Genomic DNA, 23726 nt, shown 5'->3' with positions numbered 1-23726 from the left:
TAGATGTGATGGGATATAATACAAACACGAGGAGGCCAGTGATACGCTAAAACAACATGGTAATAGATGTGATGGGATATAATACAAACACGAGGAGGTCAGTGATACACTAAAACAACATGGTAATAGATGTGATGGGATATAATACAAACACGAGGAGGTCAGTGATACACTAAAACAACATGGTAATAGATGTGATGGGATATAATACAAACACGAGGAGGTCAGTGATACACTAAAACAACATGGTAATAGATTTGATGGGATATAATACAAACACGAGGAGGCCAGTGATACGCTAAAACAACATGGTAATTGATTTGATGGGATATAATACAAACACGAGGAGGCCAGCGATACGCTAAAACAACATGGTAATTGATTTGATGGGATATAATACAAACACGAGGAGGCCAGTGATACGCTAAAACAGCATGGTAATACATGTGATGGGATATAATACAAACACGAGGAGGTCAGTGATAGGCTAAAACAACATGGCAATTGATAGGTTATAGAATGACACAGTAATGATAGGGTATAGAAGAATAACACGGGGAGGCCAGTGATACCGTATAACCATGAGGTAAGGGAGGCCAGCATGCACTACAAACAAGAGTGACTATGGAAGCCGTTTTGCTCAAACCGTTCATTCCCGCCTGCGACTTGGCTGCAGTGACCTCAATGCTCACAAATATGAAAGATACATTTTAGAAAGTCCGATATGCTCATGTGGACTAGCAAATGAGGATAGTTTTCACTTTTTTCTTTACTTGTCCAATATATACTGTAACTTGAAATAACATGTACTTTTGCCAAAAGGATATACATAAGACTCAGTATTATTCGGAAATGTCCATGCAACTGCACCTGTAAATATGCAGATTCTTGAATCTGTTCATTTATATATCGTAAAATCAGGCAGATTTGTACGCCCTTTTCTCAAGATAATGATTGTTTACTCTCAACCTATGATGTCGACATACCTCTCTTCTTTTTTGGACTATGTACAGCGTATACATGACTAACAGCCAAACTATGTAATTATTATTTGTTTTGTAAGGGAGAGGTGTTCATATAAGCTTACAGCTTGTTCACCGATCCCTATTCAATTTAATTTGAATAAAAATATGTTGAATGTTTAAACCACATGGGATGAGAAGGTATGTATTTAGATAAGTGAGTCCCAAGAACATGGTAGGTAGATTCCTTGGTCACGGTTCATTGCTGGCTGACGTTTCCGTATGTCTATGGCTTCCTGAAGCTTCCTTTGGCGCCAGTTGTTGTTGCTGGACAGGATTTTGGTGGCTTCCCGTTTGATGGTGTGGTCCTTGTTCTTTAGGATGTGTTCCGATATGGCAGACTTCTGGTCGAGCTTGTTGACGGAGGCCTGGTGTTCCTTGAGTCTTGTGTTGACAGGTCGCAGCGTTTCTCCGATGTACATTTGTCCGCAACTACATGGAATTTAACAGATGCATCCTCTTGGGTTGGGGCTTGCAGTGCTGGATCCTCTGCCGTTCGCTCTTAGAAGATTCTTGATGATCTTGCCACTAGAGAATGTGACGTCAATACTGGCTTGGTTCTTGATGATGATCTTGTGGATGATAGGTCCTATGTATGGAATTGTCATTCTGATGAGGGATGGAGCAGGCTTGGAGCTGGTCTCTGTGGTGTTAAGGGTCTTTTGATGGTCTTGGTGACAAGGACTACTTGAACGCTCATTGTTTTGATAGACATATTTCAAATAATCCGAATTGTGCATGTGCGTATCCATGGGAAGATTCTCTCCATTACTTCTTTTCTTGCCCTTGTTATGACTTAATAAGATCAGACAAATACTTCTACACTAATGGTTTTGACTTAAATTCAGTTCTCCATGGTAATCAAACTTCAAGCAACATCATAAATCAGCTCATTCTTGACTCTGTTCACAAAAAAACATACTACTTTCAAATAGATTTAAGTTTTTCTAAACTGTAACTAGCGAATCATTTAATGTAACTTTATAGACGTTTTGCTGTTATTATGCATTTCTACTGCTTTCAGGCTATTCAAAACAATTCGTGTCAACATCCAGTTTTACTTGACATAATTGAATTACATAATAAACTTGCTAATGTAGAATAGTTGTTCTTTTAATGATCGGCTAAATTTCTGCAATATCGCCAACACCTGAGGGGATGGTGTAAATCCAGCTGGGGTCCATGCAGAAAAGTAAGAGTACTGTAAGTCCCCATGGTCCCTGGTATGGTGATCTACCTTCAGTTGCTGGCGATCAGTAGCTTGTTATTTTATTTTGTATTGTTTTCTGCAGTCATAGATTTTAGTACAACATACAAGTTTTTAACCAAATCTGTGATATTCTTGTATTTTTACTGTCCTTCGACGACAGGTTGATATGGTATATATTTATTGTGGTTTAATTGCAACTTTCCAATGCCCATTCCCCTGCTCAGTCGCTAGTCTAGGCATCGTTTGTGTGGCGTGTACACCTCCTGGCGTTACTACTGAACTGTTTGACAGGGTTTATTATTTACCTTTATTTATTACGAATTTATAACTTGTTTTAAGTCACGATATGTTTGAAGTCTTGCCTATGTCACTTAATATCTTAACGCACTCACTTACTCCAATTCTGAATGCCATTTTCTGTTAAGACATGTTATCTTCAATATCAAGATGATGGTTATGCACAAATCAATATCTTTGGAATGAACATGTATGTTAGAGTCAAACCAACACCTGATATCAACACATTTATCCAAATTATGCTATCATTATGTCTACCTCAGAGGCTACCGAGGCAAGACTTTTCTCCGCCACCAACGAGTCAGAAGAAGGAGTTCTGGAGCTGTTCTATGGAGGACGGTGGGGAAGAGTTCGTTACTCTGGGTTTGGAGTCGAAGAAGCAAAGGTTGCCTGCAGAATGTTGGGATACAACACGTAAGACATATAATGATATTCTTCTTGTCTGAAACCTCAGGACTGCCTCCGTGGTGTAGTGGTTAGAGCGTCCGCCCGGAGAGAGGAAGGTCGCGGGTTCGATCCCCGACTGCGTCATACCAAAAGACGTTAAAATATGGCACTTGTTGGTCCCTGCCTGGCGCTCGGCATTAATGGGTACAACAAGGTCGGCTCGGAGTCAGTATAATGTGTCTGAGTGGGGTATTCATGCTTCACTGCGGCATGGTATCTCAGTGGTCTAGCACTATAAGACCAGCTTCCGTCTGGGCTAGTACAAGCCGCCGCACATACACATACACACGCATGCACGTCGTCATATGAGCGAAATATTCTCAAGCACGACGTTAAAACCAAATTTCACCTCACCTGAAAAGTCAGTCTATACATCCAATGTCATTTTCCTTTATGTGAAAAATATGAAGTATGGGTTTTTTTCAGTAAGCACCCTATTAAAATTCCACGATATAGATTTGACACACCTTTGACCATTTTTTCAATAAACCCAGCAAATGTTTTAAAACAGTTTGATACACTCTTATTTACATTTAGCATATCAGCCAAAGCCAGCTCATTTTCAAACACCGGCAGCGAATCACGACGTGATATCGTAGAAAAGGTTCATTGTCTGGGCACTGAACTCACTCTGAACGAATGTATTCATTACCCTTGGGTTAAGGATAACTTGTCATCATCAAGAGTAGTCCGAATACAGTGTCCTAACGGTAAGTAAAGATGTTTATTGAGACTCTGATAAAGAGGGTGCAATATTATGTCTTGTTGTAACAGTTCATTGCTTCATTGAATTACACAATGCCATTTTAGAAAGTGGTCAAATGCAACATATGTTATATTTAGAATTAAACTTTCTCAGTAAAGTACAGATTCGAACCCACACTCTCAGAGTCAGGCACCTAATCGCGTGCACACAAAAGCAGACGCCTAGACCGCTCAGCCACCGCGGCTTCCACAAAATGGAAGTCGGACAACTGGTAGTCTAGACTGCGGACTTTGTGTTCCCCTCTGATAAGCGTTAATTGGCTGGGCTCCCACGTCCGAAAGCTATGAAATACACAATACCATTTTAAAAAGTGAGTGAGTGAGTTAAAATTTAAAGTCACATTGGCAATATTTCAGCCATATCGTGACTGAAAGTGGTCAAATGTAACATATGTTATATTTGGGATTACACTTTCTCAGTAAAGTACAGATTCTAGTACTTTTTTAAGGATGACTTTCATCCGGGAATCGAACCCACACCCTCAGAGTCATGCACTTAATCGCCAGCACACAAAGTCAGACGCCTAGACCAATCACAGGGATACACAAAGTCCGCAGTCTAGACTACCAGTTGTCCGACTTCCATTTTGTAAAAGCCGCGGTGGCTGAGTATGAAATATCAATTTGTGAGGTGTGACGTGTAGGCAGGTTTGACAATTTTTTCCAATTTGTGACGTGAGGTGGTGTGACGTGAAGGCAGGTTTGACAATGTGGTGATGTGGTGTGACGTGGAGGCAGGTTTGATAATGTAGTGATGATGGGGTTGTGTGACGTGGAGGCAAGGTTTGTTGTGTGAAGGCAGGTGTAGTGATGTGGGGTGGTGTGACGTGGAGGCAGGTTTGACAATGTAGTGATGTGGTGTGACGCGGAGGCAGGTTTGACAATGTAGTGATGTGGGGTGGTGTGACGTGGAGGCAGGTTTGACAATGTAGTGATGTGGTGTGACGTGGAGGCAGGTTTGACAATGTAGTGATGTGGGGTGGTGTGACGTGGAGGCAGGTTTGACAATGTAGTGATGTGGGGTGGTGTGACGTGGAGGCAGGTTTGACAATGTAGTGATGTGGTGTGGTGTGACGTGGAGGCAGGTTTGACAATGTAGTGATGTGGTGACATGGTAGTGGAAGGTGACAGGTAGTGATGTGGGGTGGTGTGACGTGGAGGCAAGGTTTGACAAATGACAATGTAGTGAGTGGACGTGGCTGTGACAATGTGACGCAGGGCAGGTTTGACAATGTAGTGATGTGAGGTGGTGTGACGTGGAGGCAGGTTTGACAATGTAGTGATGTGGTGTGGTGTGACGTGGAGGCCTGGTTTGACAATGTGATGATGTGATGTGGTGTGACGTGGAAGCAGGTTTGAGGCAGGTTTGACAATGGAAATGTAGTGATGTGGTGTGGTGTGACGTGGAGGCAGGTTTGACAATGTAGTGATGTGGTGTGACGTGGAGGCAGGTTTGACAACGTGATGTAGGGTGGTGTGACGTGGAGGCAGGCTGGTTTGACAATGTAGTGATGTGGGTGGTGTGACGTGGAGGCAGGTTTGACAATGTAGTGATGTAGGGGATAGCAACGATTGGAGGCAGGTTTGACAATGTAGTGATGTGGGGGTGGTGTGACGTGGAGGCAGGTTTGACAATGTAGTGATGTGGGGTGGTGTGACGTGGAGGCAGGTTTGACAATGTTGTATGGTGTGGGTGGTGGACAACGTGGAGGCAGGTTTGAACGGACAATGTAGTGATGATGGGGTGGTGTGACGTGGAGGCAGAGGTTTGACAATGTAGTGATGTGGGGTGGAGTGTGACGTGGAGGCAGGTTTGACAATGTAGTGATGTTAGGTGCTGTGACATGGCAGGTGTGACAATGGATAGTGATATGGTGTGCCGTAGAGCAGAGTTTGACAATGTGAGTGGTGTGACGTGTGAGGGTGTGACAATGGATGGACGTGGAGGCAGGTTTGGACAATGATGTAGAGGTGGTGTGACATGGTGGGTGGTGTGTGTGACGTGGAAGGCAAGGTGTAGTTGACATGGAGGTAGTGATGTGGGGGTGGTGTGACGTGGAGGCAGGTTTGACAATGTAGTGATGTGGTGAAAATGTAGTGATGTGGGGTGGTGGACGTGGAGGCAGGTTTGACAATGTGTAGTGATGTGGGATGGTGTGACGTGGAGGTAGGTTTGACAATGTAGTGATGTGGGGAACGTGACAATGGAATGAGTGGTTTGACAATGTAGTGATGTGGTGTGGTGGACGTGGAGGCAGGTTTGACAATGTAGTGGATGGAATGGAGGAATGGACAAGTGGAGGACAATGGTGGAGTTTGACAATGTAGTGATGTGGGTGGTGTGACGAGGAGGCAGGTTTGAAAGGAATGGATGGAATGGAATGGAATGGAATGGATGGAATGGAAGGAATGGATGGAGGAATGGAATGGAATGGAATGGAATGGAATGGAATGGAATGGAATGGAAGGAATGGAATGGAATGAAGGAAGGAATGGAATGGAAGGATGGATGGAATGGATGGAATGGAAGGAATGGAATGGATGGAATGGAATGGATGGAATGGATGGAATGGATGGGAATGGAATGGAAATGGATGGATGGATGGGATGGATGGATGGAATGGATGGAATGGAATGGATGGATGGGAATGGATGGAATGGAGGAATGGAAATGGAATGGAAGGAATGGAATGGACAGGAATGGAATGGCAGACTGCCGCCATATAGCTGGATTATTGCTAAGTGCGGCGTAAAACTAAACTCACTCAACTACTATGTCCCCGTCTTTTAGATACTCTGATCCACCTGGAGCCACCAGGTAGTGTCCTCAACGTCTTTCTTGGTCAGCCCATCAGTTTCAAGTGTGTGATCGATTACTCGAAGACTCCAGTTACTTCGTTCAGATGGACACACAGTGGACGTCGCTACAGCGGACAAACATTCAGTAAAACAATCACATCCAAGTCTGACTCGGACAACTTAACATGCAGTGTCCAGAATGTGGCGGTCTCCACTCGAATCAACGTGTGGTGTAAGTGTTCCATGGTATCCATAATAAAAGACATCAAAATGTTTTTAAAAGAATGGATAAAGGCATTTGGAAGAAGACACATGATTGTTTGGAGAGAAGTAGTGAGGAATTGTTTGTCTGACAAGCATTCAAGTATGCTCTTAAAAAAGTAGGGGAACTTCATTTTAAATTTACGATGAAAACAATCTGGAGATATATCTGAGTCAATCAGAGTTGATGGGATAATAATGAATGTTTTGAGAGTGCATCACCACTTGCACTTCCTTATGGCCATAGTCGTTTGCACAGTAATCGCTCTTGAAAGATGACTGGTGTATGACGTGAAAATTGGATGTGTAGGATTTTCATGTTCAAACAAAACAAGACCCGGTTGGAAACAAACACCGGCAACTGCGTGATGCAAGATGATTGTCAAAATCAATGGTCTACAGTGAGTTTTGGACCTTCTTGAAAACCGTCAAAATAAAGAATGACACATCATGCTCATGTATGGGGCTACTGTGTTGTGTACGTGCATCCCATGCGTTGTGTTTAGTGGTGGTGATAAAGAGAAATGGTGGTGCGTTCATAAGATAATAATAAGTAAGTCATCTTCTATAGCGCACAGTCTCCAAACACCAAGTGATTGCTCGCGGCGCTTAATCAGAATCTGATTCTTATTACCCCGGATAACCCAAGCTGCCTGTTAGGCGCTAGAAGGTTATAGTCACACGAATTTGTCCAACCGGGTACCCATTTTCTGCTGGGTGAACAGAGGCAATTTGAACAAACTCACTTGTCTAAGGTGAGACCACATGAATCACACGTTGTGGGGCAGGACTGAAGTCCTAGAAACTCTCAGGAGTCAAGCTGCCAAACACGGTCACCCATCCAAGGATTGCCAAAGCTCGACGTTGCTTAACTTCAACTGATTCGTGACCTGAGATGTTTGTCTTTGAGAACTTTGTTAACGCTTATACTTCCCATCCAAATGAGGTTCCCCTATTTTTAAAGGGTATATTTTTAAGCTTGGTTTAAGGTCATATTGGACACCTTGTGTGCTTGATGTGAAATGAAACCCAAAGGCATGTTGCTGAAAAATCAGTCATCAGAGTTAGGGTGAATATTGTAGTCAAACCATGATTACAGGTGTCTGGGGTGGTGAGGTGAAATTGGGTTTAGCGTCGTGCTTGAGAATGTTTCGCTCATATGACGACGTGCATGCGTGTGTATGTGTATGTGCGGCGGCTTGTACTAGCCCAGACTGGTTTTATAGTGCCAGCCCACTGAGATACCATGTCGCAGTGAAGCATGAATATCCCACTCAGACACATTATACTGACTCCGAGCCGACCAGTCCTTGTTGTACCCATTAATGCCGAGCGCCAGGCAGGGACCAACAAGTACCATATTTTAACGTCTTTTGGTATGACGCAGTCGGGGATCGAACCCGCGACCTTCCGCTCTCCGGGCGGACGCTCTAACCACTACACCACGGAGGCGGTACAGGTGTCTGGGAGGTCCTGACAGTTTACAGCCCCAATATCCAGTTGAGCCACCGATGCTACAAATATCACAAAGAAATCTCAAATATTTCATTTTACTATATTTACTCTTGTAAATTTAGATTTTATTTTCTATACTTGGTAATTAAGAACCACTACAGCAGACATTTGCCAATGCACACCCAGGGAAAACAGCGTTTCGGAGTATATACATATTCCTTTATCAGTAGTGGTTCTTAATTACTAAATGTAGAAAATAAAATCTTTGTGTTACTTATAATAGAGAAGTTGACAAGCCATTCATGAAATTGTCCTCCTTCCTTGTTCAACAAACATTGTAACATGTCATTCGTTTTACAAATTCCGTTTCATGTGATATTGCAGCATGCATAGTGTACAAAGTCTGCGTTTGACAATAGATCACATATATATATGTCTCCAGACCCGCCAGAGGTACATCTGGAACCGAAAAGTGACACCATTGATGTTGGTGTCGGTGAAGACCTCCGTGTGCAGTGTGTCGTGGATTATGCCAACCCTGCTGTCCGCACATTCAGGTGGTCTCACAACGGACGAACAAGCACAGGGTCGACCTTCCTCAAACGTGACATAACCAAGTCTGACCAAGGGCAACTGACCTGTACTGCTGACAATGGGCACATGATGACGCCTGGACGGGCAGATGCAACTATAAATATAAAATGTAAGGGCAATTGTTTACTTAATATTATTGCTCACTTGATTGATATTGGGAGATGAATTCAGGATTATACTTCAGTTTCATTGCACATGTATTGGAAGCTGTCCTTAACGCCCTGACGTCACATCGGTGCTATAATATTGAAGGAAACGTCATCCTCTGGTCGTTACATCATTTTGTTCAAACAATAAATGTAGTGCCAGTGAATGTAAGAGGTGAACTAGCAATACCCTATTTTACACAAAGATTTAGGGATGCATTCAGAACCACATACTCTTTAAACCAGACCGGTGACCATCAAATGTAGTTGGTTTGCAAATTATAATAACATTCATTTGGCATAAATAGCCCGTTTAGCCTCCAAGGTAATTAGCTATTCTCAACAAAAAAACATAAGGCTGTATGACGAAAGGGATGATGTCAACTTCCCGATAAGCAACATTCCCTTCATGTTGAGCTATTTTTGCTGTTAACAGTTCACAACTTCTGAGGTACATATAAAGAGTGTAGTACAACTCTTGCTCAGAACATGTTCAGTTAAGGTTAAAAAAATGTTTGATGCTTTTATTCACTTTACTTGGTTACATTTGAACAAGATATGTGGGTAGAGTAGAATGGTACAGGTTGCATAATAAAAAGCAGACAATGTATAACATATGGTACTGGGAATATAGATTAACAATTGAGATGCTAGCTAATATTACAGAGAATTGAACAAGAAAGACTAAAAAATAAATTACAGGACTGCATCTAGGACATTCCATTTTCTGTAAAAAATGTTTCATATTATCGTTTTTTTCTTCTCGATAAATTTCTCTATCTCGTAGACATCTTTTAATAATGTTCTGTAGATGGTGAAGCTAGGTTTGTGTCCTTTTATATTCATTACGAAAATGTGGCGCTTTGCCAATAGTATCATGTGGTTGAGTAAGTGGTTACTACTGCAACAAAATAGAATATCATGGTTTGACATTTCATACGTTTTACCAAGGACTTGAGTTATAAAATTGTTAAATTCTGACCAGAACATTTTGATGGTTGGACAATCAAGGTATACATGGTAAATATCCTCACTTACTGAACCACATAATGTACATAGGTCATTATCTATCAATTTCATTTTTAGTAATTCTCGTTTAGTGTAAATGACTCTATGCAAAAACTTATATTGAAAATCTAAGAGTTTCGTGTCTTTAGTGCATTGTCTATATTGTGAAAATATGGTTTTCCAATTTATCAACTCATTTAGTTCCCCGTTCCATTTGAGACACACATTCGGAATGTTATAGTCAGATATAAAATTATCATAGAATATCCTTGAACCTTTACTAGGTTTAATCAAATCGTTCCAAGGAGAGCACATAGATAACGACGGTATATTAAAATTGTTGTTTGTTCGTATAACTTCTTTCCACTGTTTGGGTATACTAAGGAGAACACGATTAAAGTCAAGTACAGTACCTTTAATACCAAATTTTGCCTTAAGTTCTGCAAATGTTAGAAATGCGTGGTCGTTACAAATATCTTTAATATAAACTATTCCACATTTAATCCAGTTATGAATGATCAAACTTGGCTGGTTACACTGGTGATTTAACCATAGTGGCTGCATGAGTATTTCATTAATGTCGTTATTGTTACATACCGATCTTTTAACATATCTATGCCAGGCATCAAGAGAATCTTTCCAAAATGGATTTTTAATATTATAATGTTTTGTGATGTTGGCTCCTAAAAAAAAGAAGGTTTTGTAGAGGGAAACCGGCGAGAGCATAGTTCTTAGGTTTTGAAATATATCTCTTCAAACATGAAAGTTTTAAAGAGTCGATAAAGGTTTTCACGTCGACCATTCTTAGACCATCTTCTTCGTACCTTCGTACTAAATTAATTCGTTTTATTTAATCAGTTTTATCATTCCATATAAATTTGAAGAATAATCTGTTCAAATCAGTAATAAATGTTTTTGGGGGATTAGGGGGAGAAGAGAGGATGTGGACAATCGTGGATAAAGCTAAACTTTTAACGACGGTTATTTTCCCTATCAACGTTAAATTGCGTCTTTTCCAATTCAGTAGAATTCTTTTTATATTTTCGAGTCTCTTCTTTGTATTGATTACCCATAGGTTTTCTAAATGAGCATTTAATTTGATTCCCAATACTTCGAAATTCTCATTATGCCAATCCAGCTTATAGTCCTGGGATAGAACTATTTTACTACCTGCCATTGAGCCTAGCCATACTACTTTTGTTTTATCAATATTTATTTTCAAACCTGACATCTTGTAAAAGGAAAGCAAAGTTTTCATAGCTTCATTTAGAGAGGTTTCGGAACCGTCCAAAAATAATTCAGTGTCATCTGCATACTGACCAATAACATGTTCCATGTCGTTTAAAACAATTCCTTTTATTCTGTGGTTGTCGCTGATCATTATTCCTGTTATTTCTGCTACCAATAAGAATAAATATGGAGATATGGGATCACCCTGTCTACATCACCTCTCATTATCGAAGAACGTGGACAAGTGACCATTCTGTATCATACACGAGGAGGCATTAGAAATCAATATGTTAACCCATCTTTGAATGTTACTTCCAAAACCAAACTTGTCTAGGACCATCTTAATGAATAATTTTGACACGGTGTTGGTGTCGAAAGCTTTTTCAAAGTCAATTAAGATTAGTAAACCTTTTATGTTTTGCCTTTTAGTTTCAAACATAATGTCATAAAGAAGTCTAATGTTTTCCGTAATGCATCTTCCTGGAATGAATCCTGTTTGATTTTCGTTTATAAGAAAATTCAAAGTTTTTTTAATCCTGTTTGTTATACAAGTACTTATAACTTTATACAATGCGTTTAGGAGAGAGATAGGTCGCCAATTCTTTAGGTATCTTCTATCCTTACCCGGCTTAGGGATACATGTAATTACTCCTCTATTCATTGTCGTAGTCATAAAATTCTGGTTGAAAGTTTCTTTTATATATCGGTGAATCCAAATTTTCAGATTTTTCCAGAAAAATTTGAAGAATTCGATAGGGAAGCCATCTAAACCTGGACTTTGTTATTTTTCATTGATTTAACAGCATACGAAAGTTCTTCAACACTAATATCGCGCTCTAGTTCATTTGACTGTTCTTTATTTAAAGAAGGAGTAGCAATATGTTCGAATACAGCTTTAATGTCTTCATCTATGTCACAATTTGATTTATACAGGTTTTCATAGAATCACTTTTGTTCCAATATTATTTCTCGTCCATCTGCTATTTCTTCACCATTATCAATAATAAGGGAGTTAATAAGTTTGTTTGTATAGTTTCTATTTTCTAAATGACAAAAATAATTTGTAGGTTTATCCCCTTCTTCATACCACTGGATTCTATTTCTAACTTGGATTCCTTTTATTTCTTCTTCTTTTATTTTTTCCAATTCATTTTAATTTTTAGATAAATCAGCAAAAGTGTTCCATTAACGTTTTGGAAGTTACTTCTTATTTCATCTTCTATATGACATATATTCTCCTCTAGTTCTTTATATTTTGCAGTTCTGCTTTTCTTAAGATATGAAGAGTATGAGATGGATTTTCCTCTAAGTTTCATTAAAAATGTCTCTAAAAATAGAGTGTCACTGATAGTCAAACGTAGGTGTTCATCATTAATCTCGTTTAATTCTTCATCTGAATATGTAGGGTCTGCGTATTCTCGTTTTGTTTCATTAAGTAAGTCAATTACTAGTGTTATATATTCCTCTCATCTCAATAATGATGTGTTAAATAGCCGCGTCACTTTTCCTTATTTTTTTGTGTTGATAAAGATAACGTTACAGCAGAATGGTCACTTTTATAACCAGGTATGATGGATATATTACTATTTATGTTAAAGAGGTCTTCAGTTACCAAGAAGAAATTTTAATCTGGCTTGTTGGCGAGGATTCTTTTTCGACCATGTATACGTTTTTGATTTAGGGTTTAACTCTCTCCATGCGTCTATTAAGTTTAAATTGTCTATTTGGTCCAAGACAGTCTTACGAGCCTGTGGGTTATTAATGTGTTTATAGTTTTCAAGGTCTATGGAGGGGTCTAAGACAAGATTCCAATCTCCACATACTGCAATTGAATCGTTACCCATATTTACAATCTTATCAAATAAATATATATAAAAGGAAGGACTATCAGAGTTCGGTCCATATACATTTGTAAGGGTTAATCTTATGTCATCAACAGTTATATCTAAAATTATGTAATTTCCGTTTTCGTCTTTAGAAACATTGTGTATTTCATATTCAAAATTATTATTTAGAAGAATGGAAACACCTCTTGAGTTGGACTTATATGGAGCAATTTAAAACCCCATTCTAAACCCCATTCAATTCTCATTGTGTTCTCATACTCTGCAGAAATATGTATGTCTTGTAAACATATGATTGAGAATATCTTTTTTCTATATAAATTCATGACTTCTTTACGTTTACCTTTTTCATCTAGGCCTCTACAATTACCTGAAACTATGCTAATTTTGTTATTTGTATCCATAGTTAAAGAATCTTAGAGTAATCGTAACTTGCCTGGTCGTAAATGGTGTTTCTGTATCCAAGTGAAAGTGTTTTTTGTTTATAAAGGTAATAAAGAAAATAAGAACAAAGAAAATTCCGTGGTTGCCACGAGCAATTTTACTGAAGGAGCAGAAGGCTCTGCCTCCCCCATGTTTGTTGAACAAGGAAGGAGGACAATTTCATGGATGGCTTGTAAACTTCTTTATTATAAGTAACATAAAGATTTTATTGTCTATACTTAGTAATTAAGAACCACTACAGCAGACATATACATATTCCTTTATCAGGTGATTGATGAATGATGAATGATTTGCCTGATGAAGGAATATGTATATACTCCGAAACGCTGTTTTCCATCGGTGTACATTGGCAAATGTCTGCTGTAGTGGTTCTTAATTACTAAGTGTAGAAAATAAAATCTTTATGTTACTTATAATAAAGAAGTTGACAAGCCATCCATGAAATTGTCCTCCTTCCTTGTTCAACAAACATTGTAACATGTCATGCATAGTGTACAAAGTCTGCGTTTGACAATAGATCACATATATATATGTCTCCAGACCCGCAAGAGGTACATCTGGAACCGAGCAATGACTTCATTGATGTTGGTGTCGGTGAAGACCTCCGTGTGCAGTGTGTCGTGGATTATGCCAACCCTGCTGTCCACACATTCAGGTGGTCTCACAACGGACGAATAAGCACAGGGTCGACCTTCCTCAAACGTGACATAACCAAGTCTGACCAAGGGCAACTGACCTGTACTGCTGACGATGGGCACATGATGACGCCTGGGCGGGCAGATGCAACTATAAATATAAAATGTAAGGGCAACTGTTTACTTAATATTATTGCTCACTTGATTGATATTGGGAGATGAATTCAGGATTATACTTCAGTTTCATTGCACATGTATTGGAAGCTGTCCTGAACGCCCTGACGTCACATCGGTGCTATAATATTGAAGGTAACGTCATCCTCTGGTCGTTACATCATTTTGTTCAAACAATAAATGTAGTGCCAGTGAATGTAAGAGGTGAACTAGCAATACCCTATTTTACACAAAGATTTAGGGATGCATTCAGAACCACATACTCTTTAAACCAGACCGGTGACCATCAAATGTAGTTGGTTTGCAAATTATAATAACATTCATTTGGCATAAATAGCCCGTTTAGCCTCTAAGGTAATTAGCTATTCTCAATAAAAAAACATAAGGCTGTATGACGAAAGGGATGATGTCAACTCCCCGATAGGCAACATTCCCTTCATGTTGAGCTATTTTTGCTGTTAACAGTTCACAACTTCTGAGGTACATATAAAGAGTGTTGTACAACGCTTGCTCAGAACATGTTCAGTTAAGGTTACAACATTCAAAGCCTCAGTAAAGTCTTCAAAGGTTTTTTATGATAGACATGTCGAGGAGATTTGCTTTTCTTGAACATACTACACTTTTGATAGTGATTCGTAAACACATGCTCATAATATATGAAATTGTATATCTGTACAGTCGATTCTTCATTTGGAAGAAATTTCTTATGGATGTGTTTTTTCCCGCTATTATTTATATACCATCAGACAGATTCTTTTCACGGGTTATAAATGTCTTATGATATTGTGCATTGTGCACTGTGAATGTTTGATGCTGTGGTTATTTTTCAAACCTTGTAAAACATGAACTGGAATCTTGTATCTGACATAAGATCCACCGGAGATCCACCTGTCCACAAGGCGAGATGTCATCAGAGTCACGGCCGGGAATGCTGTTGAAGTTGAATGTGTGGTTGACGATGCAAACCCAGCCGTCAGCTCCTACATGTGGCGTCACAACGGCGATATCAGTTACGGACAGACGTTTCTTAAACTCGTGTCATCTTCTGATTCGGGGAACCTATCGTGCTCTGCTACCAATAGACAAGGGACATCAACAGTTGAAACAAGCATCACAGTCTGTGAGTAGCCCCAATATCGCTGACATGTGTTCTGCCAAGACGTTGAGCAAAACTGAATTTGTGGTTAATGCTTTACCTGATGGTTAAAACAGAATACAGTTCCTTAGTTAGACCTTAGAAGAATATAATGTACAATATAAGCATGTATCAAAAGTCATGTGGAACCAATCAATGACACAATGGTTGTCGTGGTCGGTGATGACGTGCATGTACACTGTGTAGAACATGTCAACTCTTGTACAACATCTGAGGCAAATCTTCCCATACATCTCCACATAGAGTACATTCATTTTTTCACTTTGATAATCTGTTCTCTCTTTTCTGACACAGTGCAAGCTTCCTCTTTGAGCGGTAAGGATAAAGTGATTGCAATAGCAACAGGATCTGTTGGTCTGGCCATCATCATCATCCTCATCATCTTTATTATCTGCCAGAGGAGGAAGATAAACACTGCAAAACGTAAGTGTATTTGTGGTATAACTCGATAACATCAGTGGCATTAAATATGCACATAGCTGCACAGAAAAGACTGCCTTACATTGATACCAACTGTACTATGTACAAAATCCGAGAAGCTCTCGAATGATAGTTCACATTATTTTTCATTGTCCGTGATTTTAATCGTAGCAAATGTGTTCTTTTATCGTATGGCTAACATCTGAAGAAATGATGTAAATTTAGCTGGGGTCCATGCAGGTGGCAAAGGTACTGTAAGTCACCATGGTCCTTAATATTGTGATCTAGCTTCAGTTGTAGATGGCCTATAGCCCGGTTTATATATTGTATTGTCCTGTATTGTAATAAATGTTTTCATGCTTACATGCCTGTCTTAATTTTCTGTCTCTTGTTTTACTGTCCTTTGTTGACAGATTTTGCGAAATAACTTTATTGATTATTAAAGTGTATATTATTGTTGCCACGATAAGGCTGCAATATTGCCGTCGTGACTCTAAATCTTAACTCACTCAATCAGACAAATAATAGTAAATTCTATTGAAAATAGTATTAAATAGTATGGCTCTGAATATGACATTGACAACTGCGTTTTCGTTCCAGCTATTGAGAATCCACAGAGGTGGGTGTATTTTATAGCTAGAATTGTTTAATCAACAGTTAACCTGTGTAACTGGTAAAGCTACTAACAGTTATGGTGATTTTTATACTGAAAATTGCCTTTTTCGCTCTTTATTCACCCAAAAATAGAGTTACGACCCAAAAATGCTATTAAATTTTGAAAGGCTATCTAAAAATGTCTAAAAATGAATTTTATATAAATTACAATAGCTTACTTGTCAGTTAGTGGAGGCCTTTGTCTGTTGTACAGTTATAAAACTTACTGAACTTCTGTAAGTGGAATTTTTGAAGTTGGTAGGATGAAGAAGAATGATGTATATATGAATTAATATATCCTAATGTCTGATAAACGAGAATGTGATTACATGGTTCCCATTTGATTTTGCATGTGTACCAGACCTGCATCGACGCCAAGAGCAGATGATGGAGGAAGCCAACAGAATTACGAGAGTGTGGAACTGCCATTTGGAGGTATAGCACCATTATTATATATATACCCATGCCAATAATGGTTGTCACCCCCTTCAATGTTATTAATAGGCTGGGGGTGACAATCATTATTGGCATGAGTATATATTACAGGTCATGCCGACCATTACCGAGAATATCGGGTGTCCTCATGGATTTTCAGCGATACAGTCATATAATCTTCACCGCTGGTTTGCTAAATACACAATGCAATATGTTTCGGGAGCCAAATTTAGGGAAGACTTTTTTAGCTTGAACAATATGTCTGCTTTGGGAAGTATTTTGTCTGGCATTTTTGCCTTTGGCAAATGAGTTTGTTTTATGTTCCAGCTGCTGAGAATGCGTACTGCGCAATTGGAACGATCCCAAGCAATGGTAATGAACATATCTTTGTAAATATGCAGATATTTTACTTCGCATCTGACATCGATCAACTATATAGCGGCAGGCACAACACATTAAAAGAACATGAAAGCAATACATCTAAAACGTGGGAAGCAGATCTACTACAGCAGTAGCTGGACTAACCACTCTTGGAAATTGCAGTGCCTATGAAATGTACTTCCCGTGAAGATCCAGGTTAGAATTGACCTTCAGCAACCCGTGCTTGTCATAAGGGACGACTAACGGATGGTCAGGCTCGCTGACTTGGTTGACACATGTATCCCTGTGGCATGTTTCCACGCTCACGCTGTTGATCACTGGATTGCCTGATCCAGACTCGACTATTTACAAATCACTGAAACATAGCTGGAATATTGCTGAGTGCGGCGTAAAACTAAACTCACTCACTGTTATTTTTCCGAAGTTAAGTTGAACAAGAAACATATACACCTATGTTACATATAGAATTCAGAAGTCAAACAACAGTATCGTGACCAACCAGTCTTGGAGCTTGCAGTGCCTGTGAATTCTACACAGTAGCCTGGAAATGAAGTCATAACCCAATAGGCAATAGCCAAACAGAAATATAAGTGTTTAGACACGATAGATCAGACGCATCTTATCTCCTGATACATGTTATATATAACTATTTCTACTGTGGAGTCAACCTGTTTAGATCCGGGTTAGAATTGGTTTTCAGCAACCCATGTTTGTCGTAAGAGGCGACTAACGGGATTGGGTGGTCAGGCTCGCTGACTTGATTGACACGTGTCATCGGTTCCCAATTGCGCAGATAGATGCTAATGCTGTTGATCACAGGTTCGCTGATTTGGTTGTTTAGTTGAATCACGTTTGTCACCGCATTAAACATTATGATGACATACCCTTAGTTCTATTATTTCTGAGAAACTTTTCTTTAATGCGCTATATAACATTTGACCCTTTAATAATGACGCCTACTGTATATTCTAACTTAACACAATGTTCTAGATGCTGACCCTGCACATATCTATAGGAGCTTTGGAATTGAAGGTGAAGAAATGTCACAGATAGAAACAGGTAAACTGTCGGCGGTTTGGAACACAATGAATCAGATGATAAATTTAATCGGTCTCTTTCTTTCATGAGACTTCCCGATTCCCAAACGCTTGCTCGCTTGCTCAAGGTCATCCTCGATAATCTCCATGGTATACGTTACGATCACTCTCCACCATTTGTATAGCGTGATCGTAACGTATACCCTGGAGCCTGGAGATTATCGAGGATGGCTCAAGGTGTACTCGGAACCATACAATGGACTCTTTCAGATGAATTCAAAAATAGTTTTATCGCATTTATTTATAATAATAATGATTTGTCACTAGAATTTGTTCATTTGTATACAACCGCCTCCGTGCTGTAGTGGTTAGAGCGTCCGCCCAGAAAGCGGAAGGTTGCGGGCTCGATCCCCGACCGCGTCATACCAAAAAACGTTTAAATATGGTACTTGTTGGTCCCTGCCTAGCGCTCGGCATTAATGGGTACAACAAGAACTGGTCGGCTCGGAGTCAATATAATGTGTCTGAGTTGGGTATTCATGCTTAACTTCGGCATGGTATCTCAGTGAGCTAGCACTATAAAACCAGCTGAAGTCAGTCACACATAAGCACGCACGTCGTCATATGAGCGAAATATTCGTATGACGTTAAACCTCATTTCACCTCAGCTCATTCGTTTCCTGACTGATTACTCTAGGAGGATAACTGTCAAAGAACCACATTAATTTAGTATTTGAAATATTAAAGTGTTAATTTGGGCATATATAAATTATTCAGCATTTCAAGAGTAATTTGATTAAACGGGCCCTCGTGCCGATCAGGATTCTGCAAGAATCAGAACAACGTAAGGTAGTTTGAGATCAGGTAACATACGTTTACCACAAAAATACGATATGGTAAGACCTGTGTTAAACTTATCTTATGGCGCGCGATCTTTTGCTCGGGCACTCGATAGGGAAAAGGGTCCTGGTTAGAATATTGTTCTTCTGTAACCCATGCTTGTCGTAAGAGGCGACTAACGGGATCGGGTGGTCAGGCTCGCCGACTTGGTTGACACATGTCATCGATTCCCAATTGTGCAGATCGATGCTCAAGCTGTTGATCACTGGATTGTTGGTCCAGACTCGATTATTTACAGACCGCCGCGATATAGTTGGAATATTGCTGAGTGCGGCGTAATTCTCAATTCACTCACTCAATCACGATAGAGAAAATCAGTCAAGCCTAAGATCTCCAGGAATAGTTTATCCGTGCCATGACGACACACTAGGTGGTATCAGGTGTACTATTATATATTCAGTAAACTATTTTCATCTTGGGGTCAACCCGTGAAGATTCAGGTGAGAATTGGATTTCAGCACCCATGCTTGTCATAAGAGGCGACTAACGGGGTCAGGTGGTCCGGTTGGCTGACTTGGTTGACACATGTCATCGCAATCGTCACCATTCGCCCCTTTCCGTAACCTCAAAAAAAGACTCGTGCCCCTCTCGATGCATGTTATGTACTTACATACGACAAACCAACAGAACACGCGTAATGATATCCAGTGCCTTGATGAAAAAAATCTTCAGAAGTCGTTCATGGCATTATGTGTTTGTTTAAAATATATATATCGTCAGAACTGTGTCGTCTAAGGTGAAGCTTTTAATAAGGATAATGAGAGTTTAAAATTCACCCACGTGCAGCTCTCATGGGTCCACGTGAATGTATTCCTGTCGATGTTGCGGGCTTGTTTTGGAGATTGTACGTGCGCTTTCCATCATTTTAAAATCTAATTATACTACCTATCAAAAGTTTAGACTGGCTAGCGTAAATGTAGCCACTTACTTCAGTCAACTGATCTAAACTAGATTTTCCAAAAAAATACTATATAGTTTAAAGGTACTGTTTACGCAGGAACTGATGTATTGTAAAACAAATTCGCAACGTTGAAAAGATTCTTGTCATGAGCTCAATAAATGATAAAACTTAGTGACAATTGGTGATTTCTTAACAAAACTTTACACCAAAACGCAGCTGTTCACATGCAGGATACTTGCACATGTTTTTCAGCAATTTGATGCATGATTCTTGTGCAATTCATCTGCATAAGGTTTGCAGTTTGTTCCTTCAAGTTAGTGGAGAAATTCATCTTCGATGTAACTACATATATATATGCAGAACATATAGTGAATGTTTTAAGTGAGTGTTGATGGGTAGTTTCAAAACAATATATTTATACATAATAATAGAATTTAATCTGCAACTTTGGGCTTATATTTGACATCTTTTAGTCTAACGTTTCTGACATAGTCTGATCTTTTTCAGCATTTTCAGTTTAAAATTCCACCAGGGGTATGGCAACAAGGTTATACGAATATTCAGTTTTAATAATATTTTTTAATAAAAGTCATTTTTGAGCAAAAACAAATCTGTTTTGGGATTTAATGTACCTGGCAAAAAATATTTTATATGCATGTTCAATAAAACAAATCCCATTTGTGATTCTTGAGGCCTGTTTAGAAATATACAAGGTGAACAGCTGGTAATAATTACGTTAGAATATGTGTGTAAAATATTTTTTCTCTTTCTTTTACTTGTATCAAAGAGGTTTATTTCGTGAAAAGAAATAATTAAATAATAAATAAAAATCATGCAGTAAAATATACGAATGCTAGTACTAGTGGAATCAAACAGGAACAGAGTTATCGTTCTTGTTTGAAGTAGTTCTGATGTTCATAAAATACTTCCAGAGGGACACGACTCGTTATTCGGCTTGTCACGGAATAACACGAGTACTAACTAGTTGGTCACGAATGGTGTCATCGTTTCCCAATTGTGATGATCGATGCACAATGCTGTTGATCACTGAATGCATCGATCACACTATGGCATTTGGCTAAGTATCAATAACTCCAGATACATTTTCTAAAATATTCAGTTATTTTAATTCCATGTTTTTGAAATTCCTCGAAGATTATAGATCAACATATTTTCTTCAAAACATTGCATAAATTGCAAAATTATTTTGTTTAAACTGACCTGAAAAGAATCTCTTACAATGCTGGAAGTCGGAAAGGAGTTAAGTTCTGGACAATGGCGGTCTCTGCGTCACATCAGACGTTCTGACTGATCTCCTGTTGTTTGGCTGACAGGTTAATTCTGATTTAAGAAATATTGCCAGCACTTCAGCTTCATCACTGATTCACATTAGTAATGTTAGTTAAATTAGCAACTTAGATTGTTAGGGGCGGTTTCCTCAAGGGAGGCTGAAGTACCGTAAAATCATTGTCCTCCTGAGAGGATACGTAAGTCCCAAAACATTCGAAGTACAATTTAATCGTCCACTTTTTACTCGTAGCATTATTGTCATTTTAATTGTTGGTAAATTTGTCTACAAACACCACGGCTGAAGGGATGGTGTAAATCCAGATTGGGTCCATGCAGGTAGCAAAGGTACTGTAAGTCCCCATGGTCCCTAGTATGGTGATCTACCTTCAGTTGTTGGCGATCTATAGCCCGTGTTTTATATTGTATTGTCTTCTTTAATTAAAATGTTTTAGTTTTACATTCATATCTTTGATACTCTTGTATATTTACTGTCCATCGTCGACAGGTTTTACTCTTCCAAATGTTTTCATTTTTTATTGTATAAATTGTTTTCGTAACGATATGGCTGGGATATTGCCGATGTAACGTTAAATATTAACTCACTCACACCATTTTTCCTTCGCAGAGGTCATCTATGAAAACACCATCGTCACGAACTAGTCGCTCTCGTAACTATGGATACCGATATCATCACGTGACCTGGACACACATATCTGCATCAGCGATTAGTATTTACCATAGATGTTAGCACGTAAATACCTTTCGGCTATGTTTACGATTTTCGGCCCCGTGCCGATTCAACAAGACCACTGCATCTTGGCTGTACCTAATTGGCTTCTCTCCCGTTGATCTCGTCTTATTGTTATCATCTTATTGTTATCATCTTATAGTTATCCTCTTATTGTTATCCTCTTATTGTCATGACATCTGACATTACGTTGATTTGTTATATGTACTCCGTGTGATGACTCATTATTCACCTGACGATGGTCAAGAAGTAATTAAAGACAATTTAACATGTTCATGTTCTTCCATGTAAATGTCCAACAATGACCATATGCGTAGCAAGTCTTGATTGTTTTAACCATTTTCATTTAATCCCACAACAATGACAACAGTTGTCAGTTACATACATTGTAGTGATGGTCATTACTTAGTTTTCATTATACATCGCCTTTTCCTTAGAGGGAAAACCTGTTATCATTTGTTTTCTGCTTGATATGTATGATGTGTACCATTTCCTGAGCAACGCAACTGGTAGTCTAGATCATCTATTTTCAGTACCCTGTGACAATTGGCTCCCATAGCCTGTTGTCACATTTCAGTCCAGACGTCTGTGTACTTTACCGAGAAAGTGTAATCTTAAATATACATAACCTATTTTACATTTGAAAACCTTCTAAAAGGCACCTTTGTCGCATGAAAACACAAGAACTCTTTCGTTTAGTTGTTCGCAGTATTTTGTAAAAGTGTATCACTCTGAAACATGATTCCACTTAATGTCTCACTGACAAAAACGTTGACTTAACATAGGTCAAAGAAAGGTTGGTTGGAAAAGTAACACAAGAAGCCATGTTCGATGTTTCATAAGGGTTTGTCAGATGTTGGTACAAGTTGCTACCTCTTCTTCATTGTGTGTGGTTATATGCTCATGTCCTTCCAGTTAAATGTCAGCTATTAACCTCAGTACACAGCAATATATTCCCACGTCATTTTAGTCATTGTCCACAGCAGTTTTGTAATGTAATGATGTATAGTGCACCCTGGTTATAATGTCCCTGGTTATAGTGCATTTTACCTCATTGGTCATTCTCGTGTTCTTCAGTTAAATGTACCCTCGAAATAATGCCATATGTTTGCCAGAACGGATTTCCTGCCTTTATAACACACTAGTTATAATGCTCCTGGTTATAATGCCTAACTGGATATAATGCCATTTGCCAATGTTTCTTGGAAGAAGCGTCATTTTTCCCTGGTTATAATGTCAATTACATTGGCTGTATGTAGTATACATACCTCAACTGGTTACTTGACATGAGCCAAATTAATTGGACAAACTCATTAATGCTTTAAGTAGTCAACACATGTGACAATACACTTCCTGCCATCTACAACAAGTCACTTCCAGTCCCAAGATGCTGGGATTATCCAGTCATTTACGGCATTAAGGCCTATTTGAGAGATGAGATCAGTGACATTTGTTGACAATGGCGTATCCCAC

At 39.1% G+C, this 23726-nt stretch overlaps 2 protein-coding genes and 1 long non-coding RNA gene across 3 annotated transcripts in view; all 3 read left to right on the top strand.

Moving 5' to 3' along the window:
* The window catches only part of LOC124256833 (scavenger receptor cysteine-rich domain-containing group B protein-like), a 42352-nt gene extending 38658 nt beyond the window's left edge, over positions 1-3694 (top strand). Inside the window, exons 6-7 of the mRNA XM_046690801.1 lie at positions 2793-2943; positions 3514-3694. Of these exons, the coding sequence (XP_046546757.1) occupies positions 2793-2943; positions 3514-3694 (332 nt within the window). The remainder of the gene's footprint in view (positions 1-2792; positions 2944-3513) is intronic.
* Positions 3695-5600: 1906 nt separating this feature from the next.
* Positions 5601-17172, top strand: LOC124256832 (B-cell receptor CD22-like). The gene is made up of 9 exons (XM_046690799.1): positions 5601-5688; positions 6533-6772; positions 8699-8959; positions 14063-14323; positions 15203-15451; positions 15782-15910; positions 16508-16526; positions 16923-16996; positions 17108-17172. The coding sequence occupies exons 1-9, from the start codon at positions 5601-5603 to the stop codon at positions 17170-17172; spliced, it is 1386 nt and encodes a 461-aa protein (XP_046546755.1).
* Positions 17173-17322: 150 nt separating this feature from the next.
* Positions 17323-22995, top strand: LOC124256836. The gene is made up of 2 exons (XR_006893115.1): positions 17323-17368; positions 22131-22995. It is a non-coding gene; the product is annotated as an uncharacterized LOC124256836 (long non-coding RNA).
* The last annotated feature ends 731 nt before the right edge of the window (positions 22996-23726 follow it).

The sequence above is a fragment of the Haliotis rubra genome, unplaced genomic scaffold, assembly GCF_003918875.1.
Source record: "Haliotis rubra isolate DU_JTF1 unplaced genomic scaffold, ASM391887v1 Scf64, whole genome shotgun sequence".
Lineage (NCBI taxonomy): Eukaryota > Metazoa > Mollusca > Gastropoda > Lepetellida > Haliotidae > Haliotis > Haliotis rubra.
The sequence above is the reverse complement of the archived record's forward strand: the minus strand, read 5'-3'. Positions and strand labels throughout refer to the sequence as shown.